Source organism: Cebidichthys violaceus, unplaced genomic scaffold (genome assembly GCF_023349555.1).
Source record: "Cebidichthys violaceus isolate CVI_PGR_0920_01 unplaced genomic scaffold, fCebVio1.0.p SCAF_2, whole genome shotgun sequence".
NCBI lineage: Eukaryota > Metazoa > Chordata > Actinopteri > Perciformes > Stichaeidae > Cebidichthys > Cebidichthys violaceus.
In genome coordinates, this window is record NW_027176372.1 from 13,999,411 (window position 1) to 14,013,054 (window position 13,644).

The 13,644-nt window shown below is 43.0% G+C and overlaps 1 protein-coding gene across 1 annotated transcript in view; it reads right to left on the reverse strand.

The window, feature by feature from the left end:
• Window positions 1–13,396, reverse strand: part of atrx (ATRX chromatin remodeler) — a 29,048-nt gene extending 15,652 nt beyond the window's left edge. The window contains exons 1-23 of the mRNA XM_068714571.1: window positions 13,221–13,396; window positions 11,576–11,637; window positions 11,380–11,426; window positions 11,150–11,271; window positions 10,984–11,064; window positions 10,711–10,820; window positions 10,522–10,589; window positions 7,937–10,209; window positions 7,069–7,138; window positions 6,384–6,550; window positions 6,126–6,290; window positions 5,880–5,994; window positions 5,657–5,768; window positions 5,197–5,370; window positions 4,550–4,700; window positions 4,155–4,264; window positions 3,692–3,838; window positions 3,410–3,587; window positions 2,707–2,844; window positions 2,437–2,612; window positions 2,227–2,344; window positions 512–642; window positions 122–216 (exon numbers count right to left, since the gene is read on the reverse strand). Coding sequence (XP_068570672.1) covers window positions 122–216; window positions 512–642; window positions 2,227–2,344; window positions 2,437–2,612; window positions 2,707–2,844; window positions 3,410–3,587; window positions 3,692–3,838; window positions 4,155–4,264; window positions 4,550–4,700; window positions 5,197–5,370; window positions 5,657–5,768; window positions 5,880–5,994; window positions 6,126–6,290; window positions 6,384–6,550; window positions 7,069–7,138; window positions 7,937–10,209; window positions 10,522–10,589; window positions 10,711–10,820; window positions 10,984–11,064; window positions 11,150–11,271; window positions 11,380–11,426; window positions 11,576–11,632 — 4,805 coding nt within the window. The 5' untranslated portion in view covers window positions 11,633–11,637; window positions 13,221–13,396. The remainder of the gene's footprint in view (window positions 1–121; window positions 217–511; window positions 643–2,226; window positions 2,345–2,436; window positions 2,613–2,706; window positions 2,845–3,409; window positions 3,588–3,691; window positions 3,839–4,154; window positions 4,265–4,549; window positions 4,701–5,196; window positions 5,371–5,656; window positions 5,769–5,879; window positions 5,995–6,125; window positions 6,291–6,383; window positions 6,551–7,068; window positions 7,139–7,936; window positions 10,210–10,521; window positions 10,590–10,710; window positions 10,821–10,983; window positions 11,065–11,149; window positions 11,272–11,379; window positions 11,427–11,575; window positions 11,638–13,220) is intronic.
• Window positions 13,397–13,644: the final 248 nt, after the last annotated feature.

A 13,644-nucleotide genomic window follows, 5' to 3' on the forward strand; every position in this document is an offset into this window, starting at 1 on the left:
TTAGGAAGGAGGAGCGGTGGAAGAGACGGGGTCAGTGAGAGTAACAGAAGGGCAGTTAAATGAGGTCATCAATGTATGAATGTACAACAAAAATGGAAATGGGAGTGAAATCTTATTTTACTTTTTGGCCTTCTCGTCCTCAGAGGTCATACTCATGGACGATTCTTCTGTTTCTGAAGCGATGAACTCGTCCATGCTGTCCTCGTCAAAGAAACCCTGCAAGAGAGTGTACGTGTGAGTCTGTGCGACGATACAGGTCAACCCAACAGAGCTGGATCGTGGGCAGCAGAAATGATGCATATGGGAAAATTTCTGCTGCAGTGTCAAGAAGCGTGCCGTTCTCCCCTGCTGCACGACCTGTCAGCACTAAGTTTCTATTGTTTTCCCGCTGTGTGTGTGTGCGTGTGTGTGTGTATATATGTGTGTGTGTGTGTGAGAGATTTGCGCTAATGTATTCCCAGCTTTTGAGTTGGTGTTTAGTGCGGTTTGGTCTCGTCTGCCCGAGCCCTACCCTGTTTTCTTTACTGATGTAGTCCAGCTGAAGGCACCAGGGATGGGTCCAGATTCTGCTGAGCACCTGGAAATCCTGGAAGAGTTTGGTCCCTGCGCGGCCCCGGCCCCCCTCCAAAGCATTCCCCACACCTGCACATGAGGAAAAGAGTGTGAGGAGGAAGACGGATGCAGGTTTGCATTATGAACTTGACAGCGTGTCCTCAATCTCTTCTAACATTTAGACTTATGTGGAAAATGTAATGCAACAAAACTTGAACATTGATATCTGCCTAATCAACTTACTATGGATAAACTGGAGTAAAGTCTATCATTTACACATTCAAATCATAGCCAGTCAGTCTTTGGACTGCAACTACAACCAGACAAAACTACAACCTGTCTAATCTGATCTGTTTAATCAGCGGATTCATGAATTTAACTTAGTGGCAGCTGCTGAAATGTTGATGTTGCAACTGCTCTGTGTGTTGGCCTGCATTGAGCCAGGGATGTCAGAAGTTACGGTAGGTTTACATAAGCAACAGCAAAAGGAGCGAACAATCGTGGCTTTTCCCCTCCTGCTGACCGATTGGTGGTCTTGAGTCCAAAAACACCATTGTGGAGGTCCAGAGCCACAACTTCAGCACTTTGCCATGTGGACAACCTGGCCTAATGAGTCACAGCACACACCACCAACCCCCTCCCAATCACTCCTCTTCATAAATACCGACTCCCCTGTTCTTTGTTTTCGCTTTTGGTGTAAAACCTCTAGCCCCCTTCTCATTCTAAATTTCTTTCCTTTTCCTTTATGCCCCCACATTCCCCCTTTTACCTCCCCACCCTGTTCCCTCTTTCCCAGAGCTCTTCATTAGGGAGACGTGGGAAACTGGGCTTAAACCCTGCCTGCGGCACTCTGCCAGCTGCCACTCTCTCAAACACACACACACACACACACACACACACACACACACACACTAAACGACTTAACAATACAGCATGAGAAAGCGAGACCAGAAAGGCCTTCCATTTATCTCAAACTCTTGTCTTGAGTAAAAGACAGCCAGTCAAGAGAGCACTTTTTAAGAGAAACAAGACTCCTGCAGAAGGGTTTAGTCTAGTCCTAGGCTACGCATGTTTTCCAGTGGAATTCTCAATTGAATTTTGTTCTAGTCTGAGACTCGGCTAAATTCCTGTCTGGGCAATCAGACTTGACACTGTTAAAGCCCTGCTAGCAGCCCCTAGAGGCCCAGCTGCTCCTAACACCTAAAAAGATCAAAGTAGTTTGAAACAGGCAAGCAAGTGGCACTGCCCTTCAACACCTTTGTTACTTTCGAGGCAACACAAATTATAACAAGGTGAAACTTTATTAAGGAATACAGCTAGAACATCGCCTTTTTAGGAACTGCAAAAACTGAAGGGCATAAACTTTGATTGTGTATCTTATCTTATATCACTACAATTTATGAAAACAAAAAGGAACAGTTACATTTGTAGTGAGTCCTGCCATGGTTTGAGATTATTCCAGGTGTGTCAAGCCTCTTCTATTTGCCACGGATGCACAAGACTTCCATAAAGGATACACTGTTTTTCCTCCCCTATAGCTCCTCTAGCAAGCCTCCTCGCTCCCCGACCTAGAGATCTGAAATCGATTTCCAGGTCACAAGCCAGAGCAAGGAGACACAGACTCTGGAAAGGAGAACGGCCCCGTGTTCCTGTTCATAAGAGCGTGGTTCTCACCTGTGAAGTGCTCCAGGTAGTACCTGTAGAGTTTACACTGAATTGGAGTCACTCTGATCGACAACACATACTCGTGTTTAGGTGGCAGGAACTTAGTGAGCGCTGTGTAATCTTTCCTCTGTGGGAAGCAGAAAAAAAATATAATTTTTAGGAAGCAGAGAGGGAGGTCAAAGAGAGCAAGAGTCAATTCTTCCGGACATTTTTCTTTACCTGGACACAGCCGGCCAACATCTCATAGAGGATGTGAGCCCTCTTCTTCATGATCCGGACATCTTGTAGCGTGGAGTCGGCACACTGACCATTTTGAATGGGGTTTATGAAGCGGTTCCTGAACTCCTTAATGGACCCAAGCAGGTTCTCCTTGATGAAGTTCACCATGCAGTGGTCTGGTAAACAGAGAAAAATCACAAGTTTTAGATACATTCACACCACCCCATGAAATGTTGGTCTGACATCACCTATATAACCAGGCAGTCTCACATTCAACAAGGTTATTTTGCAGAGGCGTTCCAGTGAGCACAATCCTCCTCCTCGTCCTGATAGAATTCATCGCTTTGGACACAGCAGATGCCTCGTTCTTCAGGATGTGACCTTCATCACAGATCACCAAGTCTGGACCTGGAGGGAGGAAAAAAAAGAAAGAAAGTTTAACACGGGTGGAAATACAGCCTGAGACAGAATTGAAAAAACTGACACACATGTACCAACAACAATATCAAAGTCATTTCCTCTAGCAAGTGCATGCAGATGAAACAAACATATCAAAATGGAGACTAATTTGACCAATGCCACATGAATGTATAATGGATGCCAGCTGAGAATTTGCAATAAAATTATAACAAAATGCTTTTGAACGCTGACCGGCCCCATTTTATTTAATCATTAGTTGGAAAAACTTTCACAGCTGTCCATATTTTTTACTAGCACAACCAATATTGTGTATGCTGAACCAACAAGCAAGGAAGTGTAATGAAAGTAATCTTGGTGGGATTAAAGTTGCATCAATTAAAGATGTGACTGTTCAGACTGAGACCACCATGCTATAAAAGTGAAAGTGTCACCCATCAGCATTGAAAAAAATGTTTTCCGTTCACTCTCATTGGGAAAAAAAACAACTCGTACATAAGAGGGATGTTTTAAATTGATGTCTACTTAAACTTGCAGTTCAAACACAGCACTGTACCTGGATCTACCAGTGACTTCTGAAAGATCTCTTTGAGCTTCTTGCTCTTGATGTTCCTGCCCTGCGTCAGGTTTCTGTACATCTCGTAGCCGATGATCATGACGCCGCCCATATCTTGCCATCGCTGGAGGGCATATGCTCGCTCCTGTGGCCTCTTCACTGTGGCCAGCTCAATCACCTGGTAGACACAAGATAGACAGAGAAACCATACATCAGGAGTGAAATGGAAGCACACAAGAAACAATGGCACCGCTGTCAAATAGTAACAAGGCAGCTCCTTACCTCTAAACTCTCGTCATCCTTCAGTCCTACTTGCCACTTCTCAAACTCGTTGAGCCAATTAAGGACAGTGTTCAGAGGACAAACCACCAGTGCTGTGGTGAACTCGAGCTTCTCACAAAGCAGCAAAGTGTGAAGTAACGTCACCACCTACAGGGCAAAAACAGAACTACAGTCAAATGTGGCTTACGGTGTTGAACCACATAGGTCTGCAAGCACCAATTAACTCATCAGGGTTTAAGAGGCTCATGGTGGCAGATTATATATACACAATTCTTTCATGCACTATCGCAGGTTTGAGGAACCCAAATTCATTCACTGAAAATTAAATATACAATTCCAGGTACATCAATATGTGCCAAATTGTGTGAGAGGGGTAGAAACACAGCCCTAGTGTTGCCTTTTTTCATATCAAACAGATTAAGATTCATATTGCACAGCTTTAGTGTTGCTCTCTCCTGCATACCTGCAGAGTTTTCCCCAGACCCATGCAATGGGCGAGAATGCAGCCGGAGCCAGAAGACTTCTTGATCTTCTTCACAGATTCACAGCAACAGTCCCACATGAACTGCACCCCTGAGATGAAACACAAAGATGGAGGGTGGACATTAGTCCAGAGCCTCTCTGTTTCACATGCAGGCTCATTCTGGCTCATATGAGGCCCAATCATGATTTCCATGATGCAGAAAACAGACAGAATTGTGGAATTTGATGATAAAAAATTAAATCAGAGACATAACACAGAATGTCATGGAATTTCCCAAAATGTGGATGCAATTATGAAAATCAGGGTTTTAAAAACAGAAAACAGGGCCTAAAAAAAAAGGAAAGAAAAAAAAAAAAAAGGTTTTGTGACCTTACCGTCAACCTGGTGAGGTTTGAGTTTTGTGACCAGGTTCCTGTGCACCTGCACCAGCGGCTCCTTGGTCTCTTCTTGCTCATCCAGAACCAGTTTGGTGGTGATGGGACAGGGACAGACTACGTGGGAAGACTCCTCCCCCACCACAATCACCTGATTAAGGATAAGCAATAGAGAGAGAGCAGAGTCACACACACACGTCAGGTTCATTTCAAAAGTCAAGAAAAATATCTTTTACAACTTTTCAATAAGCGTTTTCCATATCCAGGGATACGCAATTTTTTCATATAGCTTTAATAAGAATAAGAAATTGGAATTTCGGATTTTTTTAAAAGTCTGACCTGTTTCCAATTTTCTATATTAAGAACTATTATTGATAGCGAAGCTCCAGACTAACTTTTTTTTTTACCACCGACTCAGGGCCGTCTTAAAACATAATTTCCACCGTCAAAACTTTTAAATGTTACCTTTGCATAAAAACACACAATTCATATGCTTAAGAAATAAATTATAGTATTTTTAAATAAATGTAAATACTTGCATTGATTTAAAAAAAGCTGCTTAGAGCTAGTTTTATTAAGTTAAACTTCATAATTCCTTGTCTAACATCTACTTTTATTTTGTGTGCTTCAGAATTGTTCAGTTTTACCTCTCGAAGTTTCTCCCTGAGTGCCTCTCTCTCAGCTATACGTTTCCTCCTGTCCTCCTCCTCTTTCAGCGCATCTCTCGTCTCCGTCCGCAGCTTGTCGTCCTTCAGGATTTTGCGGATCTTTTTGCGTTGTTTGTGGTCCTCATCATCCTCATCACCGTCTTCCTTTCCACTCTGTGGAAATAAGCATTAAAGTCAGCCCTCTGATCTTCAGCCCTCAGAAGAAAAAAAAATTCACTGCCTCTGATCAGGAGCCCAGCAGCCCCATGATTAAGTTGTGCCCTCAATATTCCTCACAACACACTCCAGGGGTAAGTTCAAATCACTTTTTATGTGTCATGCATGACTTGACTACTAAAAGTTATGTGGATCCATTTTGTCCACCTGGCAAATCCTGCTGTAGAAAAAGAAGAAACTTTGGGGCAGTTCAAGACTACCGAGTGCTCTGCATTTCAAACACCTTCTCATTGCTGGAAGAGGAATCCTGAACTTTGATCCTGCGTCGCTTCTTCTTCTTCTGCTGCTGCTGCTTGTAACTTCTCTGTTTTGCTTCATCCTTCTTCTTAGCAGCTCTACAGAACCACAAAGCAGAATCCATTCAAGCAAGAGCAGCAGGAGATCAATCCAGATCGGGTGGCAGTAATAAGTTACTATTGATTGATTGAAGTTCTCTCTCTTCTCACCTGGTCTTTCGACGTTTCCCATCGTTCTCTGATTCGCTGAGCTCCTCGCTTATCCCCGACCCTTCACTGGACTCTGACTTCTCAAAGTCTGAGTCTGAAGAGTCATCGCTGCGAACTGAGGGACAGACAAACAAACAAACAAAAAGACAAACAAACAAAAGTCACGCTCCCGGTATCAGAGTTCAGGATATCGGTGCTCGGGCTGTTGGACATGACACACGGGGAAAATAAAAGATTCTAAATTACCTTTCTGCCCTGACTTCTTCTTGCCCCCCTTCTTCTTGTCTTTACTGGTAGCTTTCTCCTCTCCGGATTCACCCTCGCTCAGGGAGAGTTTATGACGAAGCAGTTTGTGGCGTCCTCCACGCTTCTTCACTTCAACTTCAGAACTGGAGGCTTCTGAATCCTCATCTTCAAAAGAGAGAAACCAATAGTTTGAGATGATGCACAATAAAAGAGGCTTATTTATATCAAAACCAGGTACGTCTAGTTCTGGTAAACTACCTTGTTGCTCTTCATCTTCATCATCATCATCTTCATCATCATCATCTTCCTTTTTAGCTTTCTTGGAGGATTTTTCATCCTTATCTGCTCCTTCATTATCAGATGAGCTCTCTGCTCCAGAAGAATAGTTGGATTTTATTTGGGCGAGAAGCATTTTCTTTGCAATCCTTCAGGAGAAATGAGAAGAAAGTCAGACAAACAAAAAAAATAAGGAGGTTCACATCAATCACATCAAATGTGCTTCTAGAGAATTAACTCAATGAACGCAGAGACTCACATTTTAAATGATTTCTTTCTTGAATCAAGTGACTTCTGAACAAATAATTGATTATCTTTGATGAAAATATGACAAAAATGTTACATTTACTCACAAGTAAATACATAAAGAAAGAAAAGGCTCTTCTGCACTTTACTATTACATCACAGGAATGTGATATCAATTTCTGCTTGGAGCTACTCAACACTCTTCAGTGCAGACCAGGCTGTGGGCCTTCACACTGTGCTTGGTGAGTCAAGTATTGCAATAAGCTGTCAGAGCTGAGCTAATATATTAGATTAAACAGCTCTACCTGATTTTCAAATCATTAAATTTCCTACAACACCCAGTAAAAATAAAACGTTGATCAATGATGTAGACATGCCTCTTGATTGCCTCCATCTTTACAATTTGTTGTTTTGCAAGTACCTGTTTTCAGGATCATCGTCATCGTCTTCACAATCCTGAGAGACTCTCTCTTTATCATCCTCTTCGTCTCCTATACAACAAAATAGCACACGTGCGGTTAATGGAAGGAATAATTTGACATTTTGACTGATGCTTCGTTCACACTACACGACTATTGTTCTGACTATACGTTCCCCGTACAAAAATAATAAGTGAACATGTGCGCCAATGACAACATCAACAGACATGACTACGAGCATGGTATTACATGAGGAGTCACAGCTCAACTATCATCCCTTTGGTCTTTTGTCATGACAGTACTATGTTAACACACTCACAGATCTGTTGGGTCTCTCTCTGACAAAGAATACACATCTTGAGGGCTGGTTTGAATGTCTCTGTACATTTCTCAGAAGATTAGCTTAGTTCAGCCCACGACTTTTGTTTAGCCCATTGTTTCCTGTAACCCTGTACATAATCCTGCCCATAAACTCACTCTGGTCAGAGAGAAATCTACAACTTTGTTGTAATCTCTGGGCTTCCACTGCGCAGTGCAAAAAGCGTCTATGAACCAGCCGTAGAATTCATATTTCTTTCTTTTACACAAGACTCTAGGAAGTTACTTCATAAACTTCGGGGGTTTTTTCAACAAAAAGTAGATGTTCAGAGTGATTTTAAAAATGCTGGTAGGCATACGTTGTTACCTTTGGACAAAGCCAGGCTAGCTTTATGCTAAGCTAAACTAACTGCCTGCTGGCTCCAGCTACATATTTACCTACAGACATGAGAATGTTCAGAAGGAGAATGAGCGCGGTTCCCAGAATGTTTAACTTATAACTACGTAACTCATAGACGCTGAGGGCCACTAAACTCTTCTAGAAAGAATTACCCGAGGACTGATGGAAAGGTCCACTTCCTCCAACCACGTTATCCTCCACAATGGGCTTGATCTTCTGCTCGTCGCTGTCCTCTCCAGAATCACCTTCAGCCTGCTGCTCCTCCTCCTCCCCCTCCTCCTCCTCGCTGGAGGACAACTGCAGCTTGGAGGCTGCTTTGGGGCTCCTTCCCTTGCGCTTTACTTCGTAAGACCGCCTCCGCTTGGCTGCCTTCCTCTCAGGTGAACTTTTTTCTTCTTCTTTGGCTTCATCCTGCTTCTTCACACGGCTAGATCTCCTCTTCGCTGTGGTCGATTTACTCTTAGTCTCCTTCTCCTGGTCAGAGTCAGAGTTGGTCGAGTCGGAGCCATCCCGTTTCTTATTCTTGGACGTCTTTTTACTTTTGTTCCCCAAGTCTGAATCAGAGCTTTCACACTTCCTTTTGCGTTTGGACGCTTTGTCTGTATCCTGTGTGGATGTGTTTTTTAGTTTGAATAAACACTTTTTAGCACTTGTGCTTCCCTGTTCCTCATCTGTGCTGTGGCCTGCTGCCGCTTTCTCCAGCAGTACATTAGGAATTTCGTCAGAGTCAGAATCCATTGTCTTCATCTCTGAATCCTTGGTCTCCTTCACATTCTCTTTGTTGCTCTTACTGGATTTCTTGGAGGATTTGGCCTTGCCCTTACTATCTTCCTCTGACTCTGAGGATTCTTCCTTGCCCTTATTCTCAGCCTGCTTCCTCAGGGGAGTGGTCTTCAATCTACTAGAGCGACGGCTGGGTGGTGGGCTGGCTGTCCTATCTGCTGCTCCTTTAACAGCGTCGCCTTTCTCCTTCTCACGAACTTCTTCACACTTTTTTTGCGTCTCTCCAGCCTTTTCTTTGTTTTTGGAGGACCTTGAACCACGCGTTGTCACGACTGGCACAGGAGTCAGTTTGACTATGAGGTTCTTCACCTTGGGCTGGGAAGGTTGAGAGTCTTTTGAGTTTCCATTTGACTTTTTGACAGCGTCTGTGACCAAGTCAGTGTCAGACTGTGAGAGCATGGTGGAATCTGCAAGACTCTCCACCATCTGAAAAAGCTCTTCGGGAACCGAAGGAGGCACAGACATAATGTCGTGATCTAGAGACATTTCACCAGCCGACACTAGCCCATCGTCACATACTTCAGTTTTAATTGTCTTTTTGGTTACATCAGTTTCTGTTTGGTTGTCTTTCATTTTAGTCTCATCCGACACTTCCTGCTCATTATGCTGCGCTGTGTCTGCCTCCGCCGCCGCGTGGTCAGCCTCCTCCGCCTCCTCCACCGCAGCGTGGTCAGCCTCCTCCACCGCAGCATGGTCAGCCTCCTCCGCGTCCTCTGCCACAGCGTGGTCAGCCTCCTCCTCCACCTCCTCCGCCACAGATTGGTCAGCCTCCTCCACCGCAGCGTGGTCAGCCTCCTCCACCGCAGCGTGGTCAGCCTCCTCATCTTCCTCCGCTTCTAAGTTATCAGCCTCCTCCACTGCTATGTCAGGGACCTCCTCCGCCACTACATCGGCATCCTCCATCGCTACGTCGTTGGCTGTCTCCTCCGCTGCTAGGTCATCAGCTTTCTTCGCTGCTAGGTCGTCAGCTTCCTCCGTTGCATCAGTCATATTATCCATGTGGTCGTTTTCTACAGGAGACGCAACACAAGTGCTCTTTCTCACAATGTGTTGCCCTTCGTTACCATTCTGCAACTCCATGTTTTTGAATTCAGGCCCCAAAGCCGCATCCAAAGCACTGTGGGCTTTTTTCAAATCAGCAAGCACGGCCCTGAAGGCTTTCAAATGCCGATACCTGATAGACTTATCTCCCTGCTCCTCAGCTGCCTGTTGGATGAACTGGATGAATGTATTGTTCAGACCAGTTGTAGTTTCAACAAGCTTTTTTGCTTTCTTTATGAGTTCTTTGGGCACCTGCAGTTTTTTGTAGGAGAATGTCATGGTCCCTGAGCCTTCGGTGTGTTCTTTCCCATTGACAATGGCTTTGTGCTCTTTGACTGCTTTGTTCTTGTGTCTCTTGCTCTCGCGTTCCTCACTTTTGTCTGGTTTTCGTTCCTTGAGTTCTTGTTTTTCCATGATGCTGTGGCATTTGGAGACCAGATCCTGCAGGGGCTCTGACCGGCAGACATAGCAGTGCCACTTTGAGTTCTCATCAGTAATGACAGACAGCTCCTTCCTGCCCAGATTGCGCAGGATGCACTTCTTGCAGAAGGCATTGTTGCAGTAATCACAGCAGATGAGCTTGCCACCTTCAGCACACCACCTGGGTAGGAACAGTTCAACAAAGTTTAGGGCATATAGCAATTGAGGTTTTCACATATGTTATATGTTCCCTAAATTATTGGCACTTGGATAAGGACCAAGCCAAAACATATGTATAAAATGTCAAACACAACAAAAAACAAGCTTTTGTGTGAATTCCATGTCAAACTAAAATCATCATGGTCGCCTAATGCAATGTCATGTTCTTTTGAGATCTCAAGGCTGTCCGACAATATTAGTCTTCATATCTTATTACTTCTATTGTGCTTCTTATTACTTTATTTTAACAAAGAAAATGTGTAAAATGCCTTACCTGCACTGCTCATCCATCCCATCAGAGTCCCTGTTGATGTCATCGCTTGTGTAATACTTGTAGCATGACTAGAGGGAGAGGAAATAATTTGGTCAGACATCAAGAATGGAAAGACCGAAAAATTTCAGTGTGGAACTTCCCCTATAATGGCTATGAAAATAGTTGGAAAGTATATTTGAACTTTCCTACCTTGCAAATCAGTACTTTGAGAGCAGGATGCTCGTATACAGAGTTGCGCTGAAACTGGGTTACTTGTTTACCACAGGCAGTGCAGTTTACCTTCTTCTGCAGGGTATCATCTGTGATAAGGAGGAAAAAAGAAAACAATAATTGTCCCTTTCTTCATTTCACTTTTTCCTCTTACTTTCAGGCTATCCAGTTCATTTACATTAAAACCATATGCTTGTTCTCATCATCTACATACTAAAAATAAATAGTTTCCTAATAATTGAATTCAGTCACCTGTATGTTTCGGTTTGAAATCTACTCTGAGCTTCATGGCACCTTTATTATCATTTCCAGCTGGCCTCATCACTAAAGTGCCTAAACAGAGGCAAAAGCAGAAAAGTCTCAAATCAGCATCAACAATATCTTGATTAAGACCAACAAGTACCTCCATAGTTCATACCTTTAGATACGCTGCTTGTATTATTGTCTGAAGGACTGTCAGAAGTGGCACCTTCATTTTCACTCTCAGCTGAGGCGTCGGATTCTTTCAGTCCAGTGTGCTTAGATACAGTAGTGGGCTTCCTAAAATGAGTTGACACACAGCTTTAATATTTCAAGCAGTGTCTTTTGAGAACATGCAACTGCAAACAAAACAATAACAGCCACATTTAAGAAGATACGGCTCCTCACCTCTTGTTGCGAGAAGAGGGCTTCATAGTTTCTGTTGAGCTTCCAGGCTGAAGAGAATACAAGACATATTTAAATAGCTTGACAGGTAAAAACAAAAACACTAAACAAATGCCTTACATTTTTTTTTTTATCTGTATAAAAATAACACAGGAGGTCAAAACACATTGTTTGACAACCAAAGAAGCTGCAGACTTACCTCCTCGGCTTTTTCTGACATTTGGTCTTGGTGCGATTCAGAAGAAGCCAGACTCATTTTACCTGGAGAGACATTTGAAGATTTGTTTCCCGATAAACACACTGGTAAATTAAGATGTTTTACAATGTCGTGTCTGAATTACAGAGATTTTAGTTTGTAAATATATGTAGATAAGATGTTTTTTTTTTTGTTTTTTTTTTACAGAGACCAAATACAAGCAAGCAGTGTTTTTACAGCCTATACCGATCAGTACTTGATATCACAACTCCACGATTTCTGTATTACCATAGCCTGTGTTTAAGGTTCCATTGTTTGCGTATTTAATTGAATTCAAAGCAGCAGAATTTCTAAAATACATTTGATAATTTTATTCTTTTCTCCAAGCTGCCTGGCACAAGACTCAATTCTTCTACTAAACGACAAGCAAGAAAGACATACATATTGTGTAAAACAGCAGAGAGAGCACTGATACAAATCTAAAATGCCATGATAAGCCGTAAAATACACAGCAGCCCTGGATGAAATTACCAAAAATAATTCATTAATTATATATTTTCACTATATACACAATAAAATTGCATTAACAAAACAAAGCTATGTGAATATTTGACATACACATTTCCTAGACAGAGTAGTAACAATAAATACACATAATTATATTTACTATGACCTACTGGACATGTTTATACTGGTTAAGTCAAAGGTTCCAGACAATGTTTTGGTTGTTTTTAGTCTATTGGGGGGAAATACTAGACTTTACTTTATACAGTTAATAAGCCCTTAATATTTGCGATCAACCGATTACATCCCGTGTGTGATTATATATTCATACAATTAAATATGTGCATCGCCTAACGTTACATGCTTTTACGCGCGTGTATTTGGAGACAGAGGCTGCACTGTTTATTGTGCCGTTAGGCGTCATCATAATGTGCTGATTAGATATTAGCTATCCGCTGTGTTGAGCCATCACTCAGTCCTGCCAGCAGCAACCAGCCCTAAATGCATCCAAAATCCAGTGTCAGTGCAAGGAGCGCACCCTTCTGCATCTAACAGCTCCGTGCTGCTTCTTTATCCTCAACGCAATCTCCATGTTTTGACAACACAGGAACTCCTGACTATCAATGCCAAGTTCAGGCTCGCTATCATTAGCAGGTTTATAGCGGTCGCCGTTAATTCGCAACTACTTATTTCCACTGCCCTGGTTAAATTGAAATCTCGACAGTGCATTAAAACGTCCAAATGCATGTGCATGCAACGGAAAAATGCACGCGCAGGCCTCCCTTTTGGTGATGAACTGGGACGAACCAGCGCGCTAACGACAACCTGGTAGTAACGTTACATAGAAGCATCCAAAGTAGCACTGTAACATGTAGCCAGCTACAACACAAACCGAATAATTGCGCTTTAAATGGTTGTTTACTTTAACAAATATTCTGTACCACATATAACGTTACACATCTGAGTCTACATGTGTACGAATTTAAACCGTGCCGGCTGCGCAGCTAATGGCTACAACTCAGCTAGCCTAGCTTGCTAGCCTAGCTTGCTAACTAGCAATAGGCACCAATGGCCCGGCTCGCAGTTACAGTAATCAATGCAGAATTGACATCGTCTAAACAAACAAGCTAAACTGTGTTCCTACCTGCTTTTCACCGTCGTCATTTCTTGACTTATACAGACACCTTTCGTTTTTGTTATAAGGGGCGAGTTCAATCTAATTTGCAGATGTATGATGGTGCAGAAGCAGGAATAGCCTCAGAATACCGAAACAACTCCGGTCAGGTTGAGACAAAGCAAAGGGACCATCTTGCCGGATGGCTGTGGACGCAGCAAAATGGCGCACTAGCCTAAATCTTGTACGCTTGCCTATTGGCTGACCGCCGCTGACGCGCTCCTGCTCTGTTTGGCCCACGCTCACTGGAGCTTATTGATTCGTTTAGCCAACGAGGGAAGGATTTTCTATGGGAAGTAAAACGCTGCTGGCCGGGTTCATTTGTTGATACAGTAAAAGGCGCGCTGTTTTGTTTTTGGGAAATTCCAGCGAATCATTTCCATTTACATGTTGT